This window comes from Megalops cyprinoides, chromosome 8 (genome assembly GCF_013368585.1).
Source record: "Megalops cyprinoides isolate fMegCyp1 chromosome 8, fMegCyp1.pri, whole genome shotgun sequence".
Taxonomy (NCBI): domain Eukaryota; kingdom Metazoa; phylum Chordata; class Actinopteri; order Elopiformes; family Megalopidae; genus Megalops; species Megalops cyprinoides.
Genome location: NC_050590.1, coordinates 9,467,346 through 9,492,466, shown reverse-complemented (window position 1 = coordinate 9,492,466; position 25,121 = coordinate 9,467,346). Strand labels below are relative to the sequence as shown.

Sequence of the window (25,121 nt, the reverse complement as noted above, 5' to 3'; positions counted from 1 at the left end):
AATACTATGTAAATTGATATTATGTTGCTGTGTATATTTTATCTTTTTATTTTAACATTAAAATATATTGCTTGTTATTTGAAAACAACTGCAGATATTTTAGTGACAACTACAGTAATACATCCATGTATTTTGAATGTGGTAGCATATGAATAGTAAGCCATTTAACATTTGATTGAAGTTAAACCATTTGAAATTTGTGGTACCTCAAGAAAGTAATCATTGAAAATCATTAAAAACTGGCACTAGATTGTTGCTTAAATTAAATGAGTGCAGAAAATCACTGTCACTAAACTAGAAAAATACCAGAGAGTTGGTGATTTAAAGGCATCTATGCAATAGACATTGACAGCACGTGATGGACAATTCCACATTTTTCCAGTTTGCTTTAGGGGCATGATGTAAGATGATGATGAAACCAAACTGTTCTCACTCTAGAAAAGAAACATACTATAAGGCATGGTATATTCAGGAATGAAGATGCCCTCATGCTGAACTCTCGTGTCAACCACACTTCAATGCAATGCCTGGGGGCAAATATGAGGTTACAACTTGTGTCACATTGTCCCTGTGTTTTAACAGTTCACTCTTGTGGATTAAAGCTGCACTCTCCTCATTGTTTGGGGAGGAAAACAGGATTCCAGGACTGAAAGAAAAGAAAAATCTGTTGCCATTATGTCTGGTAAGCTAGCACATGGTTTCCTCTGTGACAACCTCTAACCATTTCATCTAACCTTTTTAATATTGATGTAGCACATGACTACATAGACGAACATGTAATAACTTACACAGGATGTTGTAAATTGCTGCAAAATAAGATTGCTTTTTTGTGGCATATATAAAGCACTTGAGGTCCGTTAAACCATAGTATGAAAAAAATTGATCCGTCAGCAGGAAAACAGAATCCCATTCAGTCTACTACTGTCTGACTGACTGATATTGCCTGCCACTTGAGAGGATTTCAAAATTTCAAAACATCTACATTAAAATCACTAGACATCAGGCTTCAAAATATCTTATTTCACCATGCATTAAGGACTGATTTAAGCTCTGGAGTTGTATCATTTCAGTCCCATTCTGCACAACCCCCAGGAGGAAAATTTTGATGATGCAATTTGGTGCACCCAGAAGAGGCGTGCTCTTAAGAGGATAACAGAATGACATGTGTTTGTTGTGTAGAACATGGAGACCCGTGTGGAGCATCGGAGGCTTTTTATTGCCTAAACGGAGGGACATGCTTCAAGATTCCCTCTGTGTCCACACCCAGATGTGTGTAAGTCGCAAATCTCCAGCCACGCCACCAGTGGGGAAAACATTGCGGCACGGGGGGAACTTACAGCCCTTCTCCCCTTCTCTCAGCTGCCACGGCAGCTTCAAGGGCAGCAGATGTGACCAGTTCCAGCTGTTCAGAAGTTCTCAGAACTCTGAAGACGGGAGGCTCATTGCAGCCATAGTGATCGTCGTGCTCCTCATTTTGGTGGTTCTTGCAGTCATCATTTACTGTTCCTGCAAGTATGTATAACCTAGTGGGGTCCTGAAATAACAGCATCCATTAAGGTAGTGGTATTCTTCAGGTAATGTGAATGATGGTAATGTGGGACCATTTATAGCTTGTTTAGTGGCCTGGGACATGATTACTGTTCAAAAAATTAAGAAAAAAGAGTTCTGCTCTCAAGTGGAATATATGAGCATGTTCTGAAGGTTTTAAATGTGCACAGAAGCAGGCTTCCTTTTTCCATAATGGCCACAAAAACCTCTCTCTGAAAGTTTTGTGCATCTGTCTAACAATGATGGAAAGCTGGTTAAAAAGTTTATAGGGATCTGATGTTGCCGATGTTGTTATATATTACTAATGTCAGAGCAGCAGAGCAAACCCCAGACCTTTGCATTTGTATATGAAACCTCTTTCACAAACACTTGCTTAAAAACCCCCCGGACATCGTTGTTTGATTGTTATATCCTCTTTCAGAGTGTGGAGGGAGAGGTCCAAGAGCCTTCAGGGAAGAGCCCAGTACAAGACTGTTAAGCCACCAGCATGAGGATGGCCTTGGGGCAGCTTTTGGGGGGCACACAGTTGTAGAAGGGTCCTGAATGCTTTAACTGCTGGCTTTGGTTTGGATGCTGCTAACACTGATGTGGAGCGAACACCTCTGACCTACAGCAGCAGACAGTCTCCAAATCCATCCTTCCATGTGTCTGCCTTTCTGCTCTCTGCTTTATTGCTCCAGGTTTGCCTCAGCCATCTCATGTCTATGAGCTCTACTTCTTTTCATCAAAATCTGAGAGGGATAAAAAGCAGAGAGACCTACAAACTACACAACATATGGCCTTTCTATAGTTATGTACATGAATGTGTGTTTTATACCCATGAATGTAAGACAGACTTTGTGTCTGTAATCTACTATATATGAAAATGGATGAAAAGTATGAAGATTAATTCTACGGGAATATAAAACTATCACTCATATTCTGAGCAGGTTAAATCTGGAAAAAATGAACTCTTTTTTTGCAGGTTGATGTATTGCTTAATTGACTTTGTAACATATGTAAAATAAAGAAAACTTACAGTTTTTTTATTTAATGGATGAAGAGAGTCCTAAGCTTTATATTGGAATTATTCATGAACTGTGCATCTTACACAGCTATGACTCTTCTTTTAGTCTTGTACAGCCCTGTGATTCTCTCTTTGAGTCACGCACAGCTCTGACTGTAGCGCTTCCTCAAGTCTTGAAATATATCCTTTCCGTCACTAACAGAAATAATTTGAGCAGAGGAATCTGTTAAAACATTTAAGAATATGTTCTTTATTGCTTGGAATGAGGTCCAGCATTTTTTTGGCACCAGAGATTATTTAATAAACACATAGGTTCCTGTCTAGGACAGCCGTCTTAACAGCCTGGAGATGAGTCATTTTGATATGGTTTGATATTTTGATAAGGGCATAATCATATGACATAAAAGGGAAGGAGCTAGAGTAAATAATTTTATATTTAGAAAAAAGGTTGCATTTTAAATCTGGATTCACTCACAAAAGCAGTCATCTCCACCAAATACATAATTAGACGGAGGGCAGAGTTGATTAAATAAAGTGCTGTTTGCAAACTCATGCATTGAATATTCCTCTGCTTCATTTACAGTTTCTGAAATTTGCCTGAACAAGTACTACTCACTGGACTGTGTCATCATTTTGTAAAGAGGCAGTCAGCTGGACAATGGTGAAGTTTCCTCTAAAACTGACAGAAGGACTCTTAAGGAAGTAAAGCAGTGAATGTTCAGTGCAGGCTCAGGATCAGGTAACCCACTCTGTCACAAATAAATCCTGCTTTGCTTTTAACCTGGTCAAACGTGTGCCCCTTAAAACACTTAAGAGTACAAACCATTCATCTTGCATTCTGAAATAGAAAAAGTTAACCTCTGCTGAGCCATCTTAAAAGGACCATTATACTAGGTGTGTTGATTTTATGAAATAAAAAACGCATAAAATAAGACATTACAACATCATTGTCTTCCTTCCTGCTGCAATATAATTTCAACGTCAAGCAATAAAAATTCCAGCCAAATTATAATAACAAAGCAGGTGGAAAAAAGCTTTTATCATCTCCACTAAAACACAACCTGGCATCAGCTTTGGTGCAACCACTGTGAAGTGATAAGTACAGCACAGGGGCTGTTCCATACATGGGGACAGGCTCTCTTTCTGGGGAATGGCTCCTTTTTTTTGGACCAGCATGCCAGGAGAGAGAGATGCAGCTAACCAGCCTTGACTGATCAATGGGAAAGTAACAGCCACAGTTCACCTGAGTAACGAGGCTGCAAACTTCCAAGTGCAAGCTCCTAAATATGGATGTAAAAAAAAAAATGGTGGTCACATTCCATCCTCTGGGTCAGCAATGTGGTGACTAAAGGAGTCACACTTTCACTCTTTTCTTTTAAGCCAAACTCTCTGCTAGTTCAATAGTGAAGAAACTTCCAGTACAGGCAGGACAACAGGCTGAAGTCAGCCTTCTAAAAGATCAGTCTCAGCACTTTGCAGGACCTCCTCATAGTCTGATGGACTATCAACGACAAAGCAGTACATTCTACCTCCCGATTATTACATGTTTACAATTTTTACTTAAGATTGGGACCTACTGACAATTATTCCCAGCAATTCAGATAGGATGATGGGAGCAAGTTCCTCTGTCACTAATTTTACACTGTCCATGCACCCAGTCAACCAGGTAGCACTGACTCTGCAGAATTTTGATGCAACATCTTCTTTTCTGCTAATGGCTTTCATCCCCTCTTTGTATCTGAGCAAGAGAAGCCAGAACTTGTAAGATCTGGGACAGTGTAGTAAGTTTTGCCCTTTCCAATGTTAAAGACAGCTCTGAAAAATTTGATTTCCGGATCCCACACCCCCCAAAGAGATTAGCCCCCAGGGTGAATTGGCGCTTTTTCTCTCTTCTGCAGCACAAACTTCTGGATTAGCAGAAGAGAGCCGGGCTGCCCTGTAGCTCTCCCCCAAGGTCGACGGCATCCTTGCCAAGACACTTTGAAAGCGAGTTGATCTCTCCAGAGCATGATCATTTAATCAATTTGCTTGCAGGAGGAAAACTGGGAAAGTTCAGATGCCTACAGACACTAAGCTTCAAACCAAAGGTCTGCATGTGACCTGAACCTGAAACCTGAGCCTCACCTCACTCATGCATATTCACATCATGTTCTTGCCAAACTCTCTTCTTTTCATTAAAAACATAGCACATTCACTGAAAAAGGTCTGTACAAAACTAAATACATCAACAAATTAACAAAACACACCCTGTCCTTGTTGAGAAAATCACACATTACATGGTGAATAAAGACTGTACAAGTAAACATGAAAATGGCAAATTCCCAATCAACAGTTCAACAAAATGAACAGTCCTTTCTGCAGTAATGGAAGCATTTAACCAAAAAATAAGTTCTACCTGTCTAAATAATTAATTTAATCAATTAATTCTCCATTCAAGCTCGATATGTTCAGTAGCGTTAAAAACACTAATTCCCTCTGTGTAAATGTCATTTATTGCAAATATGCTTTTAGCCCAGATTTAAGACATCAGCACATTCAAATTTTGACATCCAGAAACACTAAGCCTGACTGGATCTGAATCTAAATGCTATAATTGTAATTATAGGCCTGAACCTGATGAGTTTCATCAGGCCGGGTTGGGTGGGGTTGTGGGGCATTACTTCAAACACAGTGCTCACAAAGAGAGGAGCTGACGAGGCAACTCCAAACATGAGCACCAAGCCATATTTTCAAACCAATATAGCAAAATGTATTACATCCCCTTATAACTGAATGGGACTTATTTCTAGTGGAAATTCATCAGAGAATGACACAAATGATTCAGTGAATAAAGGGGTATGTTGCATGAGTTTATTTTATTAAAGGTAGACAGAGTGAGAAGAGACAGTATCACAGTGACTATACTAGGTGTGTATAACAGCATGAACATAACAGGTTTGGGTGGGAAGTGATGTACATCTCCCAATTTTCTGCGGTTGTCATTGTACGGTTGAAAATATTCAATGCTAAAATTTCTTGCTCTCTCCCGAGTGAGATTTCTTTTCCACCACTAAAGAACCACACTTCTGAGTAAGGATACAAGACAAGGGTCTCTACTCAATCTAATCAAAATCTGCTCAACATAAATGTGAGCGTCAACTTTAAGTGAATATTCATTACTTTTTCCAATGCTTGAGCTACATCATGAGTGCAATAACGGTTGATATTGATCAAAACATTGCACAACAGTTGGAAGAAAAAAAAAAACAGTACTTGCTTAAATTATGTTAGTCAAAAGTTAAGGAGAGAGCAAACTGTGGTAAGATTGATGAGGCCCAAGTTTTAGATCTGGCCCACAAACTTTGTTTTACAATGGGACTGTCACTGACAGCCACAGCACGGTACACATTACATAACAGTCGTTACCCACAATTCCAGAAGAGTTCAGGTAAATAACACTCTCAGCCTGCAGTCATACCTATTCTGAAATCATTCAAAGCTCCGACCAAATCACCAGAGAAACAGAATAGGAAATTATTTGCATTTGGTGTGACATCAAATAAATCAAGACACCAATGGCCAAGGCGCAACAAGTTATGTTTGAACTAGTACAAAGGCATCACTGAGAAAGATTTCAGAAGTAAAACTGGCCTGATTGGCTTGCAACCTTCGAGTACATCAATGGAAAAAAAATCCCATTTCAACTGGGACACGAATGAAATACATTTAAAGAACATACACATTTAAGTCTTTTGCTCATTCCTGGTGAACAACCAAACCGTACGCATGATACATGTACGCTGTGTGACATTTCGTTATGCTATGTGTATAAACCAGAAAATAATGTACATACCTAAAAAGGTCAGTACCCTGGCCTTGTATGCAATATGCATCATAGTGGAAAATTGGTATCAGGTGCCTGAAGAAACAAGAAGCATATTGAGAAATCCACATTAAGAGATCAGTACAGTATCTGTACAGGTCCTATGAGACCCCTTTAAATAAGTTACAATTGTATGAAGGTGCTATGGGGGGTGAAAGCCTTTTCTCAATACTGCTGTAAACACACCAATAAGTATGGTTTAAAACAGTTTGTTTATGTATGTCATAAAAGTGATTACTGTTAATGCAGCTAAACAGAAATGAACCAATTAGTCTTCCAGTCCTATCCTGATTTTAAATATATCCTTGATTCGTTGTACATTCATGCCAAATTATACAAATAATCAGGTCTGCGAGATGGAGCAATACAATCATTCTCTATTCTAACATCAAAACAGCTGTAAATGTCTCGTCTTGTAAATGTCTTGTAAAAACCGTACAATGGCCATTTAGATGCAATAATAATCTCAGATGTGTAAAGAGTTTTTTTTTCTTTTTGTTTGTTGATTTCTGCCTACACTACTTGACAAAAAAAAAAAAACAGTGGGAATGACAGTTAAAAAAAAGCCTGCAGGAATGACGTTATGAGTTAGCACTTTGAGTCGAGGGTAACTACATTTTCTTAGAAAAATAGAAAAATGCGAATACTCTGCAAAGCCTCCTACAAAATCCTCCTCTCTTGTCTTTGGGAAGATTCGCACATTCTATCAGACAGATATAGCGCCTCAGGATTATATTCTAGTACAGACTTCAAATCAAAATGCGCTGAAATCACCGACTATTTCGAAAACGAAAGATTTCCCCAACACATGATCCCGGCTGCAATGATCCAGTTAGCCCATTCACACCCTTTGAATGCTCCTACTCTCCGATTTGCCCCACCGAGCTCAGCTTTATGGCCATCGTTCTGGCCTCTGTTCTTACAGTGCTATCCCAGATGAACCAGAGTCATGACTGTGGTGTAACCGTGTTGCAGGCTGTCTGGGTCTGTTTCGGTCAGCGTGTAGTTCCCGGTCACGATGCGATCGCAGCCGATCTCGCCATTGCCAAAGAAGCCAAAGAGCGGAGTGTTGGGGAAGACCTTGCGGAAGGTGTCAGCCTCTACATTGCGCTTGCCGCTGTAGTAGTTGTGGCCACGGCCCACGCAGGCAAACATGAAGCCCAGCGTGTTCCTCTCGGGGATGTTGGCTGACTTCAGCCTCTGTATGGCCGCCTCGGCCGACTTCTCACTGCTCACGTCCTGGTCCAACAGCACTGACGCCCCCTGGATCCTGGAGCCGCTCAGTGCCAGTCCCACCACACCGTACGAGCCCCGGCCGCAGCTTACAAGAGAGGACAGCACAGAGCAACATCACACAGCGTCACGCCTCCTCATTACCTGCCTCCCAGTCACACTCAAGAGAAAACGCGCAACATTTAACCCTTATTTTATGCTATGTAGTGTGCATGTTCCGTTACACGGTTCATTATGTTTCTATTAGCGTTATTAAGCTTCTCATAGTTTTCACAGCCGCATTTGCTATACTTTCTAACGTTAAATCACTGTTTCCACAAAGCTAACGTTAGCTAGAATTTTTCCAATCTAGTGTTCTGATCACACCAATTTGACCGTACATGCAAAAGGGCTAATCACACTGGTTTGACCGTACGTGCGAAAGGGCTAATCACACTGGTTTGACCGTACGTGCGAAAGGGCTAATCACACTGGTTTGACCGTACGTGCGAAAGGGCTAATCACACCGGTGTGACCATACACACGAAAGGCTAATCACAGTGGTGTGACTGTATGCGCAAAAGGGCTAACAGCGCTGGACTGCTTATGTTCATATTCATGTGGGTCTGCACACTTTTTGCTATGGTTTAGCAACAGGTCCACCAGCCTGCTTTTCAAATGTGACCCAATTAGCTGACATGTTGACTAGCTGACAAATCTGATTTGACAAGTGCACAGATGTTGACTTCTCGTTCCACGACTACAACCGATCAATGCCAGGTATGCCCCGTCTTGAAGAACTGCACATGGCCCACGAAACAGTGAAAGGGCGAAGATGCTGAAAGCTAATTACAGCTCCACAGGGTAATGGAGCACAGAAGATCGAACAACACTCACCACTCCCTTGAGTGGGTGAAGACATTCTCAACATGACCTCCTGCGATGAGGGCACTGCTTTGTGCCAGGGGCTCAAGGACCTTGTTGAGGAATCGAGCAGCTCCAGATTTGAAGGCTTCATACCCAAACAGAAGGACCACACGCAGGTCTGGGTTACCAATAAGCCCTGGTGGGGAAAAAATAACAAATAAGGGGAGATTTAGTTCACTGTACTTTGGAATATTCAGCGCCGTCTGCAATACATTAAACTGCTGTCCCTTCAAGTTCAGCTTCCATTTATACATTAATACCACCTGACTGCTGTGGCCTGATAGCCTTTGGCAAAGTAACATTAAAACACCAAGCCAATATGGCTACTATAAGGGATATCTCCATTAATCACTCAAGTCAAGTGGAAGGAGAGCTTTGTATCCATTCACTGGCACTTAACCATGTGACATCAACTGCAATTCTACCCATGACAGCACCCAGTATAATTTGTAAATGATCATTACGATTAAAAAAAGATTAGAGGCAATGGAGAAGGCTATTTAGCAGGACTAGGTGCTGTCACTCTCTGACCAGCAGGTGGTGCTGTGGGGTCCTCATGTAAAACAACTCCTGCAGTAAAAACGCAAGTACAAACAAACTCCTTTCATTCATCAGTTTCATTCTGCTCAAGATGTATATGGCTAACTGCAATGCCCCTAATCTCAGCAGTAATACAAGAGAAATCATGGTTAATTAGGTGTGAAGGGAAATGCCAATCCTTTAATAACAAACAAATGCATCTCACTCTCTGTCTCTCCCCATCTCATTGCAATCCGTTGATTTTGCTGAAAGGTTTGACCGGCACTGTACAGGCATTCACTTGTGGATGAGCTTAATGCATAGACCAGTGAGATAGCCTAGCTGTTTGTAATATCACACAGATACTGCTAGATTTATAGCAAATAACATCAAGCTGACAAGAATGAACTAAAAACACCTGTATATTTTACTCTGTCTGAGAAAAACTCATAACTTTCTTAGATCTTCCACGTCCAACAAAGATACCGGTATCTTTGCCCATATTCAGTGTTTTTTCTAAGATGAAAACATTTGAAAAGGTTTTCAAGAGCATTGGGAAAGCTAGATAGTGCACCCACCTGCATCTTCCAGAGCAGTTTGGGAAAGGCTCTGCTTGCAGAAGTGGAAGGGGCGAATGGTCACTCCATCTATGCTGGGGAACATGAGCGCAAAGCCAGCCTCGCCATCCTGGTGCTCTTGGGGCATGCTGGAACAGGAACCACTGGGGGTCACTAGAAAAATGTGGGTGGGGGGGAGAGATGGAGAGAGAGAGAGAGAGGGAGAGAAAGAAAGAAAGGAAGAAACTGTCTAGTTAAAGTATATACTACAGTAAGCAGAAACTATGTACAAAGTATTTTAAACACTTCTAATACTCAGAGATGATCAATTACTGTCAAAGTATAACTAAATGGTACACCTGTGCCAAGCACATTTTGGTTTCATGTATCATTAGTACGACAATTCAATACAGGTCCCTTTTCTCTTGTGTACTGCCACTCTGTTTGAACCTTGTTTACATTCCCGCTATCTGAATGATGATAAAAGGGCCCCTATTTTAAGATAAGGGAACAGTGCACTGTGTTCCCGAAGCCGTATCTGCTATCAGCAAGATGACCCCAACTGGGCCAAATTAATTTAATTCCATCTTTACTGGCAGGCTCTGCTACAACAGAAATACTGCTATGCACAGCAATTCTCCATTGCCTCAGATCTCACCATTCACCGAACTCTCAGAACATGGGACATCCAAAATCCCATGAAATTACTTACTGGTTTTTGAGGTTGTCCATGGATGCACTTTTCCGGAGTGCTGAGCAGTTATATGGCTTCAGATTAGGGCTGGGTGATATAGCTGTCGCGATATATAGAATAGCTATTTTTAGCGCAATAACAGCCATCCCTGGTACGTAGCGTTAGGTTTTTTCCCGTATTTTTTTCCCTGATGTGGGAGCACACCTCCAGTTTTCCAAGGCCATGTGAAATGCTTCCGGGGAAAAAAACACCACTCGTATCTATTCAATGTTGATATCACAGCAACAGCACTATGCTGCTTCTATGTGGTAGATAGAAACACATGGCTACAAAGATAAAGAGTGAAAACTAGGGCTGTCAAGCGATTAAAAAATTAATCTAATTAATTACATGCTTTATGATGAATTAATCTAAATTAATCTCATATATCAATATTTGCCGTGAGAAGCATTTTATGTTCAAACTGTGCTTTATACAAGTTAGTTCCAACCAAGTAATTTCATTGGACAAGAGGCATTCCATGAGTGCTGATATTCATAATAACAGCACTGGCACTTTTAACTATATATGTATCACTCTGTTTTACAGATGTTCCGATGCAATCGTTTATTACACCAATGTGAACTTAATTCGTATTTACTGTCAGTGCAAATGTTTATACGTTTCCATGTATGAAATAAAAGAATCTAGATAGCCTGCAGTTGGGTATGATAAATGCTTAAATGCACAGTGACATATGGGGTCAAGGGGCATCAGAGAGTGGGATTAATCTGCATTAATTTTTTTGATGCGTGATTTTTTCTATAATTAATCAATAGAAATTAACGCATTATTTCCGCAACTCTAATGAAAACATATGCTATGTGTTTTTCAAAGCTAATAGGTAAGTTAACCAACATGTAGATACAAGTGATATTTTTCGGCCCCGGAAGCATTTCACTGAACTTTGGGGGTGTGCTCCTGCATCAGGTATGACTAAAGGGAAAAAAATATGGGAAAAAACTTAACCAGGGATAGCTGTTACTGTGCTAAAAATAGCTATTCGATATATTGCAACAGCTATATCGCCCAGCCCTACTCCAGATCCCTATTGTAATCTCCACTGAGGGACTTTATAGCTTTTATTTAATTAAGGCAACAAGGCCAGGCCCTCATATGGCCACTTCCAGAAAGCACACATATACGACAAACACTTTCCTACACTGGTTGTCCCACAAAGCAGACAGCCACAGATCTGTCTGTACACTCTTTGGAAAAAAGGCATCGACTCAAAACTCTCCTGTATCTTTGCCAATGACCTGCTGCTGCCCTCTCCAAGGTACATATGTTATTCAGAGCAGTAAAAGACATGCATCCTTACAGTAGGATCAAAGGACAATCTATCTGAACACAAGGCATGTCATTTCCTTCCTCACAGCTCCACAACAGGAAAAGATATACGTCTTGGAGGCTACGTTGACAGGCAACTCGCTCGTCTGTGATACAGTTAAGTGAGCTGGTAAGGATTCAAAACGCTCAGCTAAATGAGAATGTCGCTCTCTCTCAGAATGGTGTATGCAATGTTCGCCTGCTCTGAACACACTTGTATCCTGCCAAAAACTGACACTGGCTCTCTAGTAACAACAAAAAAGACCCTGCTGAACAAAGACAGACATTTGAGGCCAACATTTATGCTTAGGTCAGCCATGTCAAGGACCGGTTTCCACGGCTGTTTCTGTGAACAGATATTTCTTGTTCTAATGAATGCAATATGAATGCATTCCAAGAACACTCACTTGATAGTTCTTCTCCATCCACTGATATCACCTAAGCAACTTGCAGGTTCCAGACAAATCACAGGATGCCTGATAGTGATGACATGAAGAAACCCTGTCTGACCTATCCAACCCTATCATTAATGGAATGAAGGGGTCGTCATCTGCAAATAACACAGCTGGGATTGAAGCCAGGCACTGAAGTCTGGGATTGAACCCCATCTGAAGAGCTCAGCAAATGGTTTTACCACCAAGCTAGTTAGGAGCTAAGTTTCTCAGTATGGTTAAGCTGGTTTCAATTAGCTGAGATACACAGGTGAGCCTTCACGGAGCTGAAGAGACACCAAAGCAGGAGGCTCTTACACACAACGCCTGGAGTGGCAATCCCAAGAATCTCGCAGCCTCTTGGAAACAGCATGCTCAGCTCCTCTGCTGGATCTACACTGTCTGCCTTCCTGGCTGCAAATGGAAAGAAACGGGTAAGGAATGGCACACACCAAAGGTCATGCTTTGCTCCCTGACGGACCCCTGCAGTTTTTTTCCTTGCCCTGAAGAAACAGCTATAATTGACTTCTGCTTAAACCTATCTGCTGCCACCCACAGTCAAGAATCACTATATATAGTGTTAGCGTGATCACATTTTCCAACAGTTTCAATACAGCAACTAACACTACCTCCCTCTGTCTCTCAGTAGTGGTGCGATCTGCCTACATACTTTTCTGTGATGCAGCTACCTTGAAGGGACCAGTTCAGACTGCCCTCAAACAAAGCCAATACACCATCTCACAATGAATAAATTTGTATGTGGCGATACATTCAGTCATCTGTCTCATGCTTGACTGGAATGCTTGCTCCAATTAAAAACAAAATTACCAATCAAGTCTTACCTTTCTTCTGCCTGAGGCAACAATCCTGTCCGTTAATGGTCTCGCTGTCCACCATTAACAGAACTGTCTGGGGCAGCAGGTAAATGTTCTGTAAAGTTCCAGAAACAGATTAAGTAACTGATAAACTATACGCAACTGATGAACATTTTGTGAGCCATAGCCACTGTACTAACAGACATCACTCCAGCCACTCCTGTCATACCCTACAAAGCATATTTCGCTCAGGCTGGTGTCCGAGACAATAACATGGTGGTCAAAAGGTGGCCCAGTGGACAACATCACTCCTCACCTCCACCTCCTCCACCAAATTCTTGCACAAGACATGCCCTTCACCGCTGCCCGACCCTGTCGAAGACACCCAGGTCACTCTCTGCTGCGTCCTCAGCACACGGAGGGCGCAGTTCCTCCACAGCCTGCACACACTGTCATTGAAGACATAAAGGCATTACGGTGAGGGTTACAACTGCCATGGAAACCAGTGCACCAAACGCCATTCTGTTTCATGGTTGTGAAACTGTGCGCCATGCTGGCTCCTCTGGACTTCAACCTCTCTGGATATTATCCCTCATCAGCACCATGGCAAAAGGTTGCACGATCTTTTGGATACCTTCTGAGGTTGATGTCCTGGGTGCAGTGGCCGCGTCAAAATGGTAAAGGTGTCCAACTGACTGTGCCAGCCACCTCGGTGGTTCAGTTCACCCTTTTGGGAACGCTTAGGTAACCTTGCCGTAAACGTACTCAATGTAACTCTAAACCCACTGTCTTTCACAACTGCTACAACACTGCTACTTGCGGCTGCAGCATGCGATGTCTGGTTTGGGTTCCATCGGAAAACAACGAGGAACAGTAAGACAAAACAGATCTCCTCGATTTGCCGGTGAAATATACCGCAAGAAAGAACATGATAACATACTGACATTCGGACAGTGAATGCATGTGTGGAAAATAAGTGGTATTAATTAGTGTACCCGCTTCATTGGATAATAAATATATTAACTATACTGAGTTCATAAACCTCTTTTATCACTCGACTAGTGCAAAGTTTAAACGATCAATTTTTTTGAACGAACGTTTTAATTGTGCGCTGCTTCTTATCTGATTGTCTTACTAATTAGATCTAACCAAAATCGCATCCATATTCAAAGGCGGTACCAAGGCGTTGCTACACGTAAAATACTAGCTACCTAGAAAGCTAAACCCTCTCTTCTTCACTGCCTTAAAGCTACAATACAGCATAATGTACCAAACTAAGGATATCTATCGCTAAACCGTATACAGCTAGTCACAATAAAAGCTATCTAACTACAAACATTTGACTGTACTGTGATTATCTAACTAGCTAACTAGCTAACGCTACCCAGGTCATTACTTTCACTTTTGGACTTTCTGACTTGCAAACGAAGCTATTAGTCAGCCAGCAACAATGGAGTCAGGGAAGCATTTCGGGAAACACTTTTTGAAGTGGGAAGCGACCCAGACAGTCTCCCTGAATGCGTTACGCGGTAATCCAGCCAGGTAACTCGCTATCTAAGCAGGAGTCAGACCGTTCAATACAGCTGGCTATCAATCGTCGATAATGTGCCACTTACCAAGCAGTGCGGAGCAATGATTTGGTCGGGACAAACGTCAGAATTCTCTCCACCACTTCGGCCACATTACTTAAAACATAACCTGCTTTGCTTCCAGATGCTGTGCATTGAAATTCCACATTTCCATCCATATTTTCTACAGAGAGAAACGCTTGATCCATTGGATTCGTCGGAAAGTTTAACCTTTGAACCCCCTATTCTGTCAAAAGACCACGCATTCGTTCCTTCTTTGTAAAGCATCTAATTGCTGCCCCCTAGCGACACAATTTTGAGTCCTCCACAGTTCCGCGTTCTCCGATACGAAAAAAAATAACATTTACATAATTGCATCCCTTTTGATTAATACTTTACGTTTCAGCTGAGAACAGGTACTCTGAACAAATCTCATTTTAAAACCATGGTGTTTAAATGCAATAAATAAATAATTATACACTCGAGTTAAAAATATTTTTATTCATTTTAACTGAGATCGACCAGTATGTAAAAACAACTTAAAAAGCTGACAACAATTCACGAGGATGCTGCCAAAGTGGTATCAACATCAATTTCATAACAGACATGTGTGCACACACTCGCACACACATGGCCCTCAGTGCAGAGTTCTTAGTCTCCTTTGGCTTTGTCGAACTCCTGTGCAATCTTCCAGGCAGTGCTGTTGAGTCCCACAGACTGCATGTTGGTAATGATGGTGACCACAACTCCCTGAGGGGGGGCAGGAGGATCTCCACGAGACAACACCGACTCGCTAGGCAACACCAGGAGGACGCTGCTTGCCCCTACAGCTCCCCCTGTGTGTGAGACGTAGTGCCTGCGATTCCTGCACATCCCGTATTTCTGCTGCTTCTCTACCACCAGCCAGCCCATAGCGTATTGTCCATCTTTGTCCCAAGAGGCCTCTGTTTTGTCCACTGGGGCCCACATGTTCCTGGTGGTCTCTGGCTTGAGAAACCCAGGCAGGAGGCCTCTACTGTCTTTCACATGGGCCATCTGGTAGCTGTAGAGCATGGCATTGCCGAATAGCAGCAGATCTCCAACAGTAGAGAGAAACCCACCACCCGCCCACTTATAGGAGTTATCCACGTAGGGGCAATTCACAATGCGACCTTTTTTATTGAAGTTGTAAAATCTGCAACAAAAAAAAAGGCAGCTGGAGTTTTGAGGAAAAAAAACTAACTAAAAAATATAATTTCAACAGCTGTCCTGATTCTTTAATGATGTTTGTCTGTTATCAACTTTGAAATAAAAATGACTTTCTCTAAAAAAAAAAACAGTCTTTGCTTCACAACACAAGTCTCGGAAGCCCAGCCACTGAATATGATTTAAATTACGATACACTTGCACTTTGCCTGACATATCATAACTGACCTGTAGTAACAGTAAAATTGATTAACCTTGGACAAGCGCAAATGACTCATTACCTTGAGCGGTGGTATATAACGGGGTTGTTCTCATCTGGCACAGTGTTCAGCATACCGAGTTCCCGGAACATTTTCATCATGTGATCCAAGAAGCGCTGGCCAACCACTCTCTCTACTACTGCACTGAGGAGGGTGTAGGCATGAGTAGAGTAGAGGAAAGTGGTACCTGGGGAGAACAAATACCGCATGCTGCTCATCCCTACTACCACGCTTTATCTGAGAACATGTTCCCATAACTTGGTGCACATCAATACTGCCATACTTTTGACAATACTGAAACAATGCTTTCTATTTAACATTTACTGTTTCAATGGTATACATTCTTTATGCAGCTGTGCGATTGTGGGCTATTGTTATTCACCAACCACACAGCTTACCTGGTTTGAAAATAAGTGGATCATCTTTAAACAGGTCTAGAGCCTGCATTACACTCTCAAAACTATCTTTCAGGTAGTACTCCTCCTGGTCAAACTCCTTCTTCTGTGCCTTCTTGGTCTCCTTACTCTTGGTGCCACTTTCCTCGTTTTTTAACTTGTCTTCACTGACGTTTTTCTCCTTCTCCGGTGGCTTCAAAAGTCTCTTTGCTTTCTCCTTCTCTTCTTTCACCTTCTTTACATCCTTCTCGTAGTGACGAATCCCACTCAGGTGGGACAGAATCATCCGTGGAGTTATTGTCACCTGGGAATTCATAGGGAAAAATGTATGCTTCATCCATTTACATTTTCTGCTGGTGTTGTACTCTACATCGCTTGTAATTCCCTTTGGATAAAAGCATCTGCCAAATGAATAAATGTAAATGTACATTTGCAACCAACACTAAAGCAAAAATTACAGTCAGACAGCGACATCTTGTGGGGAAAGAGGGGTGTAACGGATCCTCTACAGATGTCCTGATGTAGTTAGATTACCTAATATTGAGAGGAATTACATTCTGTTACATTTGGCTATATATAACTTACGTCTTCTCCCTCAAACTGTTTCTCTGGGAATTCAGGAACGTATTTCTGCACCGGTGCGTCGAGATCCAGCCGGCCTTCCTCCCAGAGTCTGGCTACAGCAGCGGCCGTTAAAGGCTTGCTAATACTGGCGATCCTCATCACTGTCTCTGGGCGGCAGGGCACCCTGTTCTCCAAATCAGCATAACCCAGACCTTCGCACAGTCTCATGTTAGACACACACCTTTCTTCAACAACACAACAAAACCCTCACCTGCAATTATATCCTAATTGCAAAGTCTTTTAAAAACACCAACCTTCACACCATACCATCGTCCCATCCACCGACACCCCTACTACCATCCCCGGGGCCCCGACTTCATCCTTTCTCAGCGGGAAGAAGAAAGGGACAAGTGAGACTGAGACATATAAATCACTTAAATTTCCATGCAAGAGGAAAGCTCTCTGAAGTAAAAAAATGCTGTCTGTATCAAATAAGCTAAATCGTCAGCTAAATGGCTCCCCATAACAACTGGCAGCTATCATTTCATGACAGATGCTTCAATAACCGAGCAAGCTACTCTCCAAACTTTTAAACTTTCTGCAAGGAGGTACCGTTAGTAACCTGGCTAAACTCCTTGCTTTAAGCTAATATTTTGAGATGAAAATAAATAAATAAATAAATACAGATTTGAAAACAGCTTAAATTACTTCTAGCCTGTTCTAGGTATAGAAAATGCAGTTTTGAGATTCTATTTAACGTTAGATCCGTCCAACGTTAAAGTCCACAGTGACATGTAGCTATAGCAGCCAGAATCGCTGTCGCCTGTGTCCCATGACCACTGTAGCGTAGCCTACTGCTGTCACTGACCACTATTCCCGCAGTGTAAACAAATTAGCGAGGCGCTGAGATTGCACTTTTAGACAAAGCTTATTATAATAATAATCACAACAAAAAAAGCGTTTGAATACCTGTACCTTTATCCTCTGAAGCAGGTCTCGGCTGATTTCTATCGCCGCAGTATATCTCAAAGACCTTTTGCATTCTTCCTCTCTTTTGTCGCACTCACAACGTTCGTCAAAGTACACATTTTTAAAGCCTAAAGCCAATACAAAACCAGCACCGAGCCCTAAAATCCAAACCTTTGATTGCGTCACGTTAAAAAACTTAAATGTGCGCTGTCGTTGCGATGTGAATACGCTTCGACTCTGTTCATAGACAATTGACTGTTGCTTGCGGAACGTGTAGTTATTAGCTTTAGCTGTCCACAAAGACGAGAAAGAGCGTGCTTTCTGCGGGAGGCCGTCTTTACACCTAAAGCCTAAAACATCCAACGAAAATGCGAGTAACCGCGACATGTTGAACGGCCAAACATAAAGTATTTTAATAAAAACGACTACAAATAATACATAACTAACTTGTATGATATAGGACAGAAGTTACTCCACAACAATTCCTGCGCCACTTAGACCGTGCCAAACGTCACAGGCTAAAATAATCAAATCCCGACTCAGACATCGCATGAAGAACGCCGAATTTAAGATTGAAGATTGAATCTGAAAGAACGTGCGAAATCAACGCACATTGGCAGCAACGAGTTTACCCGCGCGTGTACGTGTAACAATTATCTTTTATACGGAGTGGAAAAATTGTAAATGTCACTAAACTGTGCTTTCTTCATATTTTCCTTTTAGGCTACTGTAAAAGCCTCAGCTCGACTGAAAACCCTCGGGATATCACTGTCAATTCTGACGTGCCTGATATTATTTCAACCACTACCTAGAGCTGCTAAGCAGAGAAGTGCTGTTTATACATACACCATCAACGTCAAATTGGTGGTGAGCCTCACAACAGCGGTTTGGGAGGCGGGAGCACAACAGCGGTAACTCCCTCCTAAATATGCGTCGGCTCCATTGCATACCTTTAAAACGGATTAATTTGCCGCTGCAAGCAGTTTTAAAATCCCACAGAGAACAACTACCTTAAAAAAGCCTAAAAAGTTATCCTGTTCCATAAATGGCAATGCTGTAGGTTACATGTTGTATAAATCGTGCCGCTATACATTTTATCAAATACCACATTGAGCCCCCTTGATTTTACTTCGGGTGTATCCATTTCATGATGATATCCCACTGTGCCTATACATCAGCTAAAACCAAACTCATGCACGAGGAAGGAGTGGATTTACCGAACACAACCACAGGAAAACAAATTCACAGTCTGGAATTTACGGCGAAAGATTGTCATACTACATACAGTATAATTCAAGGTGAAACTGTCAAGATTTTGAATCCAATTCAATTGTCAATAATGAATGTAAAATACAAATGTCAAAATAGGGCAAACAGTTCTATCACAGTTACTTCAATGCTTCTAAGATTCAATGGGTTAATTATCACTAAACAGCGATTTTTTCCCCTGTCAATAACCTGTGAATTGATTAGCATAGTTGGAAAGCTCCAGGTTTTGGGGATGCATGCACGGGAGTTAAATCCAGGCCAATCGTAAACTGTCTGAGCGAACTTTTTGCTTGCTTGTCGATGCCGCAGTAGTCATATGTTCTCCGCTGTAAATGAGTGGCACACGATTGTCCAGTTCTGCCAAAACTCAGCCCCATGGAATCTCATGACTGGGCAGCGGGTTAGTAAACACAACAAGAGCCTGCTGCAAGAACACTGTAAGTGTAATTTCGATTGCTCTCGTTGATAGAAGTTCTGCTTCTTTTTGCGCAGTAGACGAACCCTAGAAATATTAACTGAGTGCGCTGCGCTCCGAAGGAAAGCGCAATACTTTCATTTTCCACTAGATGGCACTAATAAGGGGACGCATTAAAGTGGTCGTCATAGTCAAAATGCCCGGGGTCTTCTTGTTTTCATAGATACACTGGAGTTCTGAAATGAGCTAACCTCAGTGTTCTCCCACATATCAATCCATTGAAAATGGTTTATTACATCCATTTGCACCCATTATTCATTGATTTAACCATGACAACTAAGCACACTTTTGAACATAAATGATAAAAAAACAAAACCAAAACAAAAACAAATACCATCTCTGAATGAAGTAAAATTCACCTAACAATATTTGAGCACATGAACGTTTCAAGTATTTGCCTTCTTCTTCTGAATGATGATGGTGGAAATCAATGAAAGCTTGAATTTAACATTAAAGTTCTTATATTTCAATCCTATTCAGCTTCCATGTACTAAAAATGAAAGCCAGGACAAAACAAACAAACAAGCAAACAAAAAATCACAACAGATTACCCATGAAGATCACTAAGAACCCAATATGGAACCCAATCGTCTGAAAATATTGTGTGGAATGCCAACAACAGTGCCAAAATAACATGTTTAGCACTGACAAATATAACTTGGGGACATCTCTGACACGCAAATACCCACAGTGCACAGTGATTAGTGACGCCAATGCATGCCACTAATATCTCATAAATTATGATTTACTGCTTCCGTTAGACACCCAGACTACAGCTAATCTTTTCTGTCAAATAGCACAAGATATGCTGCACAACCTGTGTCCTCAGCTGCAGACAGGCTCGAGCTGATCTAATAGTTGACCTCTCAGTTTTTCTCCTGGAGAGGGGAAGTGCTAACAGATCAGGTCCACATTTATGCAATTACTTTAGACAAGTTTATATGGGCAAAAGTAACGATACAAAAGTGAATGACACTGAGTTAATATTGTAACATTTCATTTTCCTTTTCTATCAGGAGGAAGGGAGGTGTAGCAGAGCTACTTTGTCTGGCGAATCAGGGCCAGTGCTATGGGGGTGCTTAAGGGTGACAGACAGACGGACCTCAGTGCACCCCCAGTTGTCTCCTTATATCCTAATGTCTACATATGTTTTGCCCCCCCACCCCCCTTGGACTGCAAGTGCACCCCTCTGTATTTTTGCCATTTGCCAAGCCTGTGGTGAATCCCATCTCACCATGGTACTTCTCACCTTCAGCCTCAACTTCTCCTTGTCACCCATATTCCTGACAGGACACAGCAGCAGTTGAAAGGTCTTGCACTGATATGTGGGGCCATTCTGCACCTACGCTAGAAAGAGTTCAGAGCAATACTCACTTGACATGCCCTTATGTCAATACTCGCTTGACAACATGGCAGTGTTGAGATGGAAGTCAAAATACAGACAAGTGTTTTCACCCCACCTGTAACTGAATCCTCACCTGGCTGTGACCTCGTGCAAACAGGACTGTCAACACTGCTGACACACTGCTTTCAATACTATCATTCATGTTTGCACGTTGCTTAATGTGAACCGGCAGGACCAAGAGGAGCGCTTCACATACTGCATAAATTTGGTTCACATACAGCCGATGTATATAATATTTAATTTAGTTATAGTTAACCGGATGTTTATGTGAAAGAACACACTACTTAAAGCTGGCTTTGGTGATGCCCCTATGCACCGCATATGCTGTATATCCCCTCTTTGTGCCTCTGTCTAGTGGAAGTGGCAGCCAGAAAACCCAGACAGGCTGTTATTAGGATGCCTGGTGGTCGCTGTGGGAAGCAGCCGCTGATATCCTGACAGCTTCACTCTTCCTGTGTGCTCGATGCTGATGTCCTGTGCATTCCATCTACTTATGATTTGCTAGCCACGGGTGGAGGTGTTTCGTCATATGTTGTCTGTTGTTTTTTAAACTCATTTTTAAACGGTACAATGTAGTGAACAATTGGTTGCTGTGCTGAACGCCAGAAACAACTAAACTGATGTTAGCAGTAGCAGCGAGCTCACCAATGTGACATCATGAATTTGAATTGTCATAATTTATCAAAGGTGGTAGGTGTTAGTTGTCTATGCAAGACTAACTTTAATTTGTTATAATGGAAGGCTTTTTTGGCTTTATAAGATATAACTTGCGTAAAATCTGATCAATGTTAGCTATTGTCTTACTGGAACTGAGGAGACTTGGCTAACTTTTGTTAAATATGTTGCCACTAAAGTTATATTGAACGAGAGTTAGTTAACGAAAGTTAGTAGAATATTTTCACAGTTTTTGAACAAACTGCAAAAATATTCTACATTAATTTTGAAAATTTTCCTGTTAATAACTGGAAAATGAACAAGTTTAATTTGATAAGTTGTAGGACTGTGGTGATAGATGATAACAGATGCTGAGATAATAGATGAGAGATTATTTATGGGACATAATCATCTATTATCTCTCATCTATTATCTCAGCACCTCCTGGACCTCTGAGCTGCCTACTGCAATTTGCAAACCGCAGCATTTCAGCTGCACGGAGAAATATCATCTGTCTGGAAATCAGATTCCTTGGTAATTGTGTCACTGCCTGACAGGCATTTGAGCTGACCTTGAGAAAGTCCCTGCAGTGTAGGTATGTTGGATTGTCTTTGAAAGGTTTACCTTTCCTTTTTTATTGAGCTTATTAAAATTGTCAAACCTTGGTGTGTTATTTCATTTTGATTCCATTTGGGGCCTGATATATGGTTGGTTTTTCCAGGCTTTTTAAGATCATATTTTGTATCCCGAGTTTTCACCAAATTCTCTTAAAATTCTAATAGAATTCTTTTTTATTATTTCTGAAACTGAATGTTTCAGGTTCTGGTTATTTAGGGGTTAAATGGAACCCATCGCTGTTTCTGCTTGTTCCGCTTGGGGCCGGATTGGCTGGCTGGCTGTCTCTCTCTCTCGGTTGGTTTACTGAAGCTCTGGCTGCAGATGGAGAAGAATGAGAGGAGTTCATATGCTGTCTTGGTCATACAAGGATTCACAAAAACACTGATCATGTCCTACCTACCCAGTGCTCAGCTGTATCCTTCTGAGTGGCAGGTGATGAGCTAAATGGAACCTGAAAAGCAAAATCATTGAGAGGCTTACAGGGAGACACCGAAACGGTGTAGTGAACACGCCAATAGTATTCAAGCTGTATTGTAGGTAAATGTCACATACAGAGTACAAAAGATAGCGTTACTGCAAATCAAACAAGTGAAATAAGTCAACCTAAGTTAGGGTGACCATACGTCCTCTTTTTCCCGGACACGTCCTCGTTTAGAGACGCATGTTTTATGTCCCAAAACGAGGACATGTCCAGGAAAAAGAGGATGTATGGTCACCCTACCTAAGTCAACTTAGAACCTTAGCAAATGCTTAACTTAGAGGAATATACTCATACAAGACACAAGATAAATGTAAAAGTTGCATGGGGAGTACTAGTACTCATGTACTAGTATTGGATAGACTTTCTCACCAGGATCTGGTCGGAACGCTGCCTCTGAACTCCGGGAATCATGGCTGCCTTCTGCGCCCATTCCCTACCAGCGGGTTTCATGCAACATGGAGAGGATAGGGGCTTGCACGTGACTACCACCAAACAATTTGCAGGAGAAAAGAAATTAAAGTTAAGAAATTGCAACATAAGAACACAGCATGTTCGTCTTTTCAATTACGTTTGCATGTTTTCAATAATACTTATTTATGTAACTGCAAGCAAAATTACAATAACATTTAGAATATTAGCATATGTATAACGTCATGTATGCAGAACGCTTCAAAGTGTCTTGACTGGTACTTACTACTATGGAGTGTGATCACTGTGCAGGCTCGTCTTCTCAGTGTCCAGCCCCTTGCGTTCCTGATCACACTGATCCCCTGCCTCCGTACCAAATTCTTCCATCAGCTTAATTCACTCTTGACCACAAACGGCCACAATTCAGACATAGGAATTTACAAATTAATAGGTGATAAAAAAATACATGAGTGTAAAGTACCTTCCAGCTCCTCTCTGTGTAGCTGTTCAGCCAGCAGCTGGTCCTCATACTGGCGCTTTTACTCCTCAAAATCAGCCAGAATATTCTTCAGCTGCACCAGAAGACAATTACCTGGTTCTTAACTGTTCACTGCACAGTATCAACACATTGTACAGCTATCTGATGTGAGAGAATACAAACTGATAATGATCCGGAAAAAAAAAACAACTATGGCATCTGTAGTATGTGAAGGTATTGACTACAACTGTGTGAAATACAACTTTTAAATACATTTTAATCTGTTCAAAAATGGCACTGAATTAAAATTAGAATCTACCCTCAGACAAAAAGAGGACAGAGTTTCAGATAAGCTCACCCTTTCTTCTTTCTGGGTGTTCTTCTCTCCCGCTTTGCATTTCTGCTTGAGGAATTATATTTACTGATTTATCCAGGGCATGTGAAGATGCCACATTTCTGACATAAACATCTAGAAGAGAACAGACAACGATGTAGGATCAACATATTGCAAGGATCTCAAGAGAAAATCAACTGAATGCAATATGAGCAGGCCTACCAGTTAAGCATGTAATACAACACTACACTGGAAGTGTATATTTGTTTATCTGATAGTTGTGTGCAGTTGCCTCTTATACAATTAGAGGAAAACAACTAAAATCTTTGAGAGACTGAGACAGAGTGAGGGAAACTGAGTGAGTACTACTCCAAGTGCCGTACTTTATAGAGCATCGCACATTAATGGGTGGGTGGCTTGGGCTTGGGCCATTGATGGATAGGGCATTTGAATTTCTTTAAATATTCATAAAAAAACTGAATTTCACCAACAAGGCAGAGACTACAAAAACAGGAGGATTGAATGGTAGGGGATGAAGGGTATTGTGTGACTTTTGCGGCAGGGCAAAAGCCACATTGTGCAGGGAATCACCTCTCTCAACAGGCTTCAGCTTGCTAGGGCAGCCACGGGTGGTTTGCTTGAGGGTCCTCCCAAATTTAGCCAGCTCGTCACCGACATCTGTTAGTTCAGCCAACCCCAATAGTAATATCAACAATTTAGTCCTACAAACAGGATGTAAATCATTGTTAGAGGCGAGACTACTGAACTCACTATCTTAGCTGATGAAATCCAGCTACAAATTGACAGCCATTTGACAGTTAATACATAATCTGGGATGGTTACCCATGATGATGCTCATCATAATTTATATAAAGTGGCCTTTGGTGGTTACTGAACTCACTTCCTACGAAGGGTGGAGGCTTCGGTCTGGGCCTCTAACATTGCCCTCTCAGATTCATAGGCAGTTGGCTGGAGGAAAGATAATGAGTATTCTGTCTTCATTAAAACATTACACCACAATACTACATAATTGCCTTTTTTGAATAGCGACTATGTCCTTCTTACCCAGTTCTTCTCGGCTATTTTCTCCATCTCTGCAACCTGAGGAGACACAGGTTT

The 25,121-nt window shown here is 41.5% G+C and overlaps 3 protein-coding genes and 1 long non-coding RNA gene across 5 annotated transcripts; 1 reads left to right on the top strand and 3 right to left on the bottom strand.

Annotated features, from left to right (window-relative positions):
- The first annotated feature begins 675 nt into the window (after nt 1–675).
- On the top strand, nt 676–2,235 carry LOC118782267 (pro-neuregulin-4, membrane-bound isoform-like). Its single transcript, XM_036535575.1, has 4 exons — nt 676–682; nt 1,180–1,273; nt 1,360–1,512; nt 1,970–2,235. The coding sequence occupies exons 1-4, from the start codon at nt 676–678 to the stop codon at nt 2,037–2,039; spliced, it is 324 nt and encodes a 107-aa protein (XP_036391468.1). The 3' UTR covers nt 2,040–2,235.
- Nucleotides 2,236–5,351: 3,116 nt separating this feature from the next.
- Nucleotides 5,352–14,716, bottom strand: fbxo22 (F-box protein 22). The gene is made up of 7 exons (XM_036535217.1): nt 14,556–14,716; nt 13,256–13,388; nt 12,967–13,054; nt 12,443–12,538; nt 9,653–9,805; nt 8,526–8,691; nt 5,352–7,737 (listed from the first exon to the last, which is right to left on the bottom strand). The coding sequence occupies exons 1-7, from the start codon at nt 14,714–14,716 to the stop codon at nt 7,344–7,346; spliced, it is 1,191 nt and encodes a 396-aa protein (XP_036391110.1). The 3' UTR covers nt 5,352–7,343.
- A 321-nt stretch (nt 14,717–15,037) lies between these two features.
- On the bottom strand, nt 15,038–18,423 carry lactb (lactamase, beta). Of its 2 annotated transcripts, none has more exons than XM_036535387.1 (6): nt 17,881–18,423; nt 17,226–17,292; nt 16,933–17,123; nt 16,351–16,651; nt 15,974–16,139; nt 15,038–15,681 (listed from the first exon to the last, which is right to left on the bottom strand). In XM_036535387.1, exons 1-6 carry the CDS (start codon nt 18,265–18,267, stop codon nt 15,159–15,161), a joined length of 1,635 nt encoding a protein of 544 aa, XP_036391280.1. In that variant the 5' UTR covers nt 18,268–18,423; the 3' UTR covers nt 15,038–15,158. The 2 variants fall into 2 exon arrangements, with proteins under 2 accessions (XP_036391280.1, XP_036391281.1); XM_036535388.1 differs by having other exon boundaries at nt 17,887–18,423.
- A 4,088-nt stretch (nt 18,424–22,511) lies between these two features.
- Nucleotides 22,512–23,256, bottom strand: LOC118781609. Its single transcript, XR_005005116.1, has 3 exons — nt 23,152–23,256; nt 22,702–22,752; nt 22,512–22,616 (listed from the first exon to the last, which is right to left on the bottom strand). It is a non-coding gene; the product is annotated as an uncharacterized LOC118781609 (long non-coding RNA).
- Nucleotides 23,257–25,121: the final 1,865 nt, after the last annotated feature.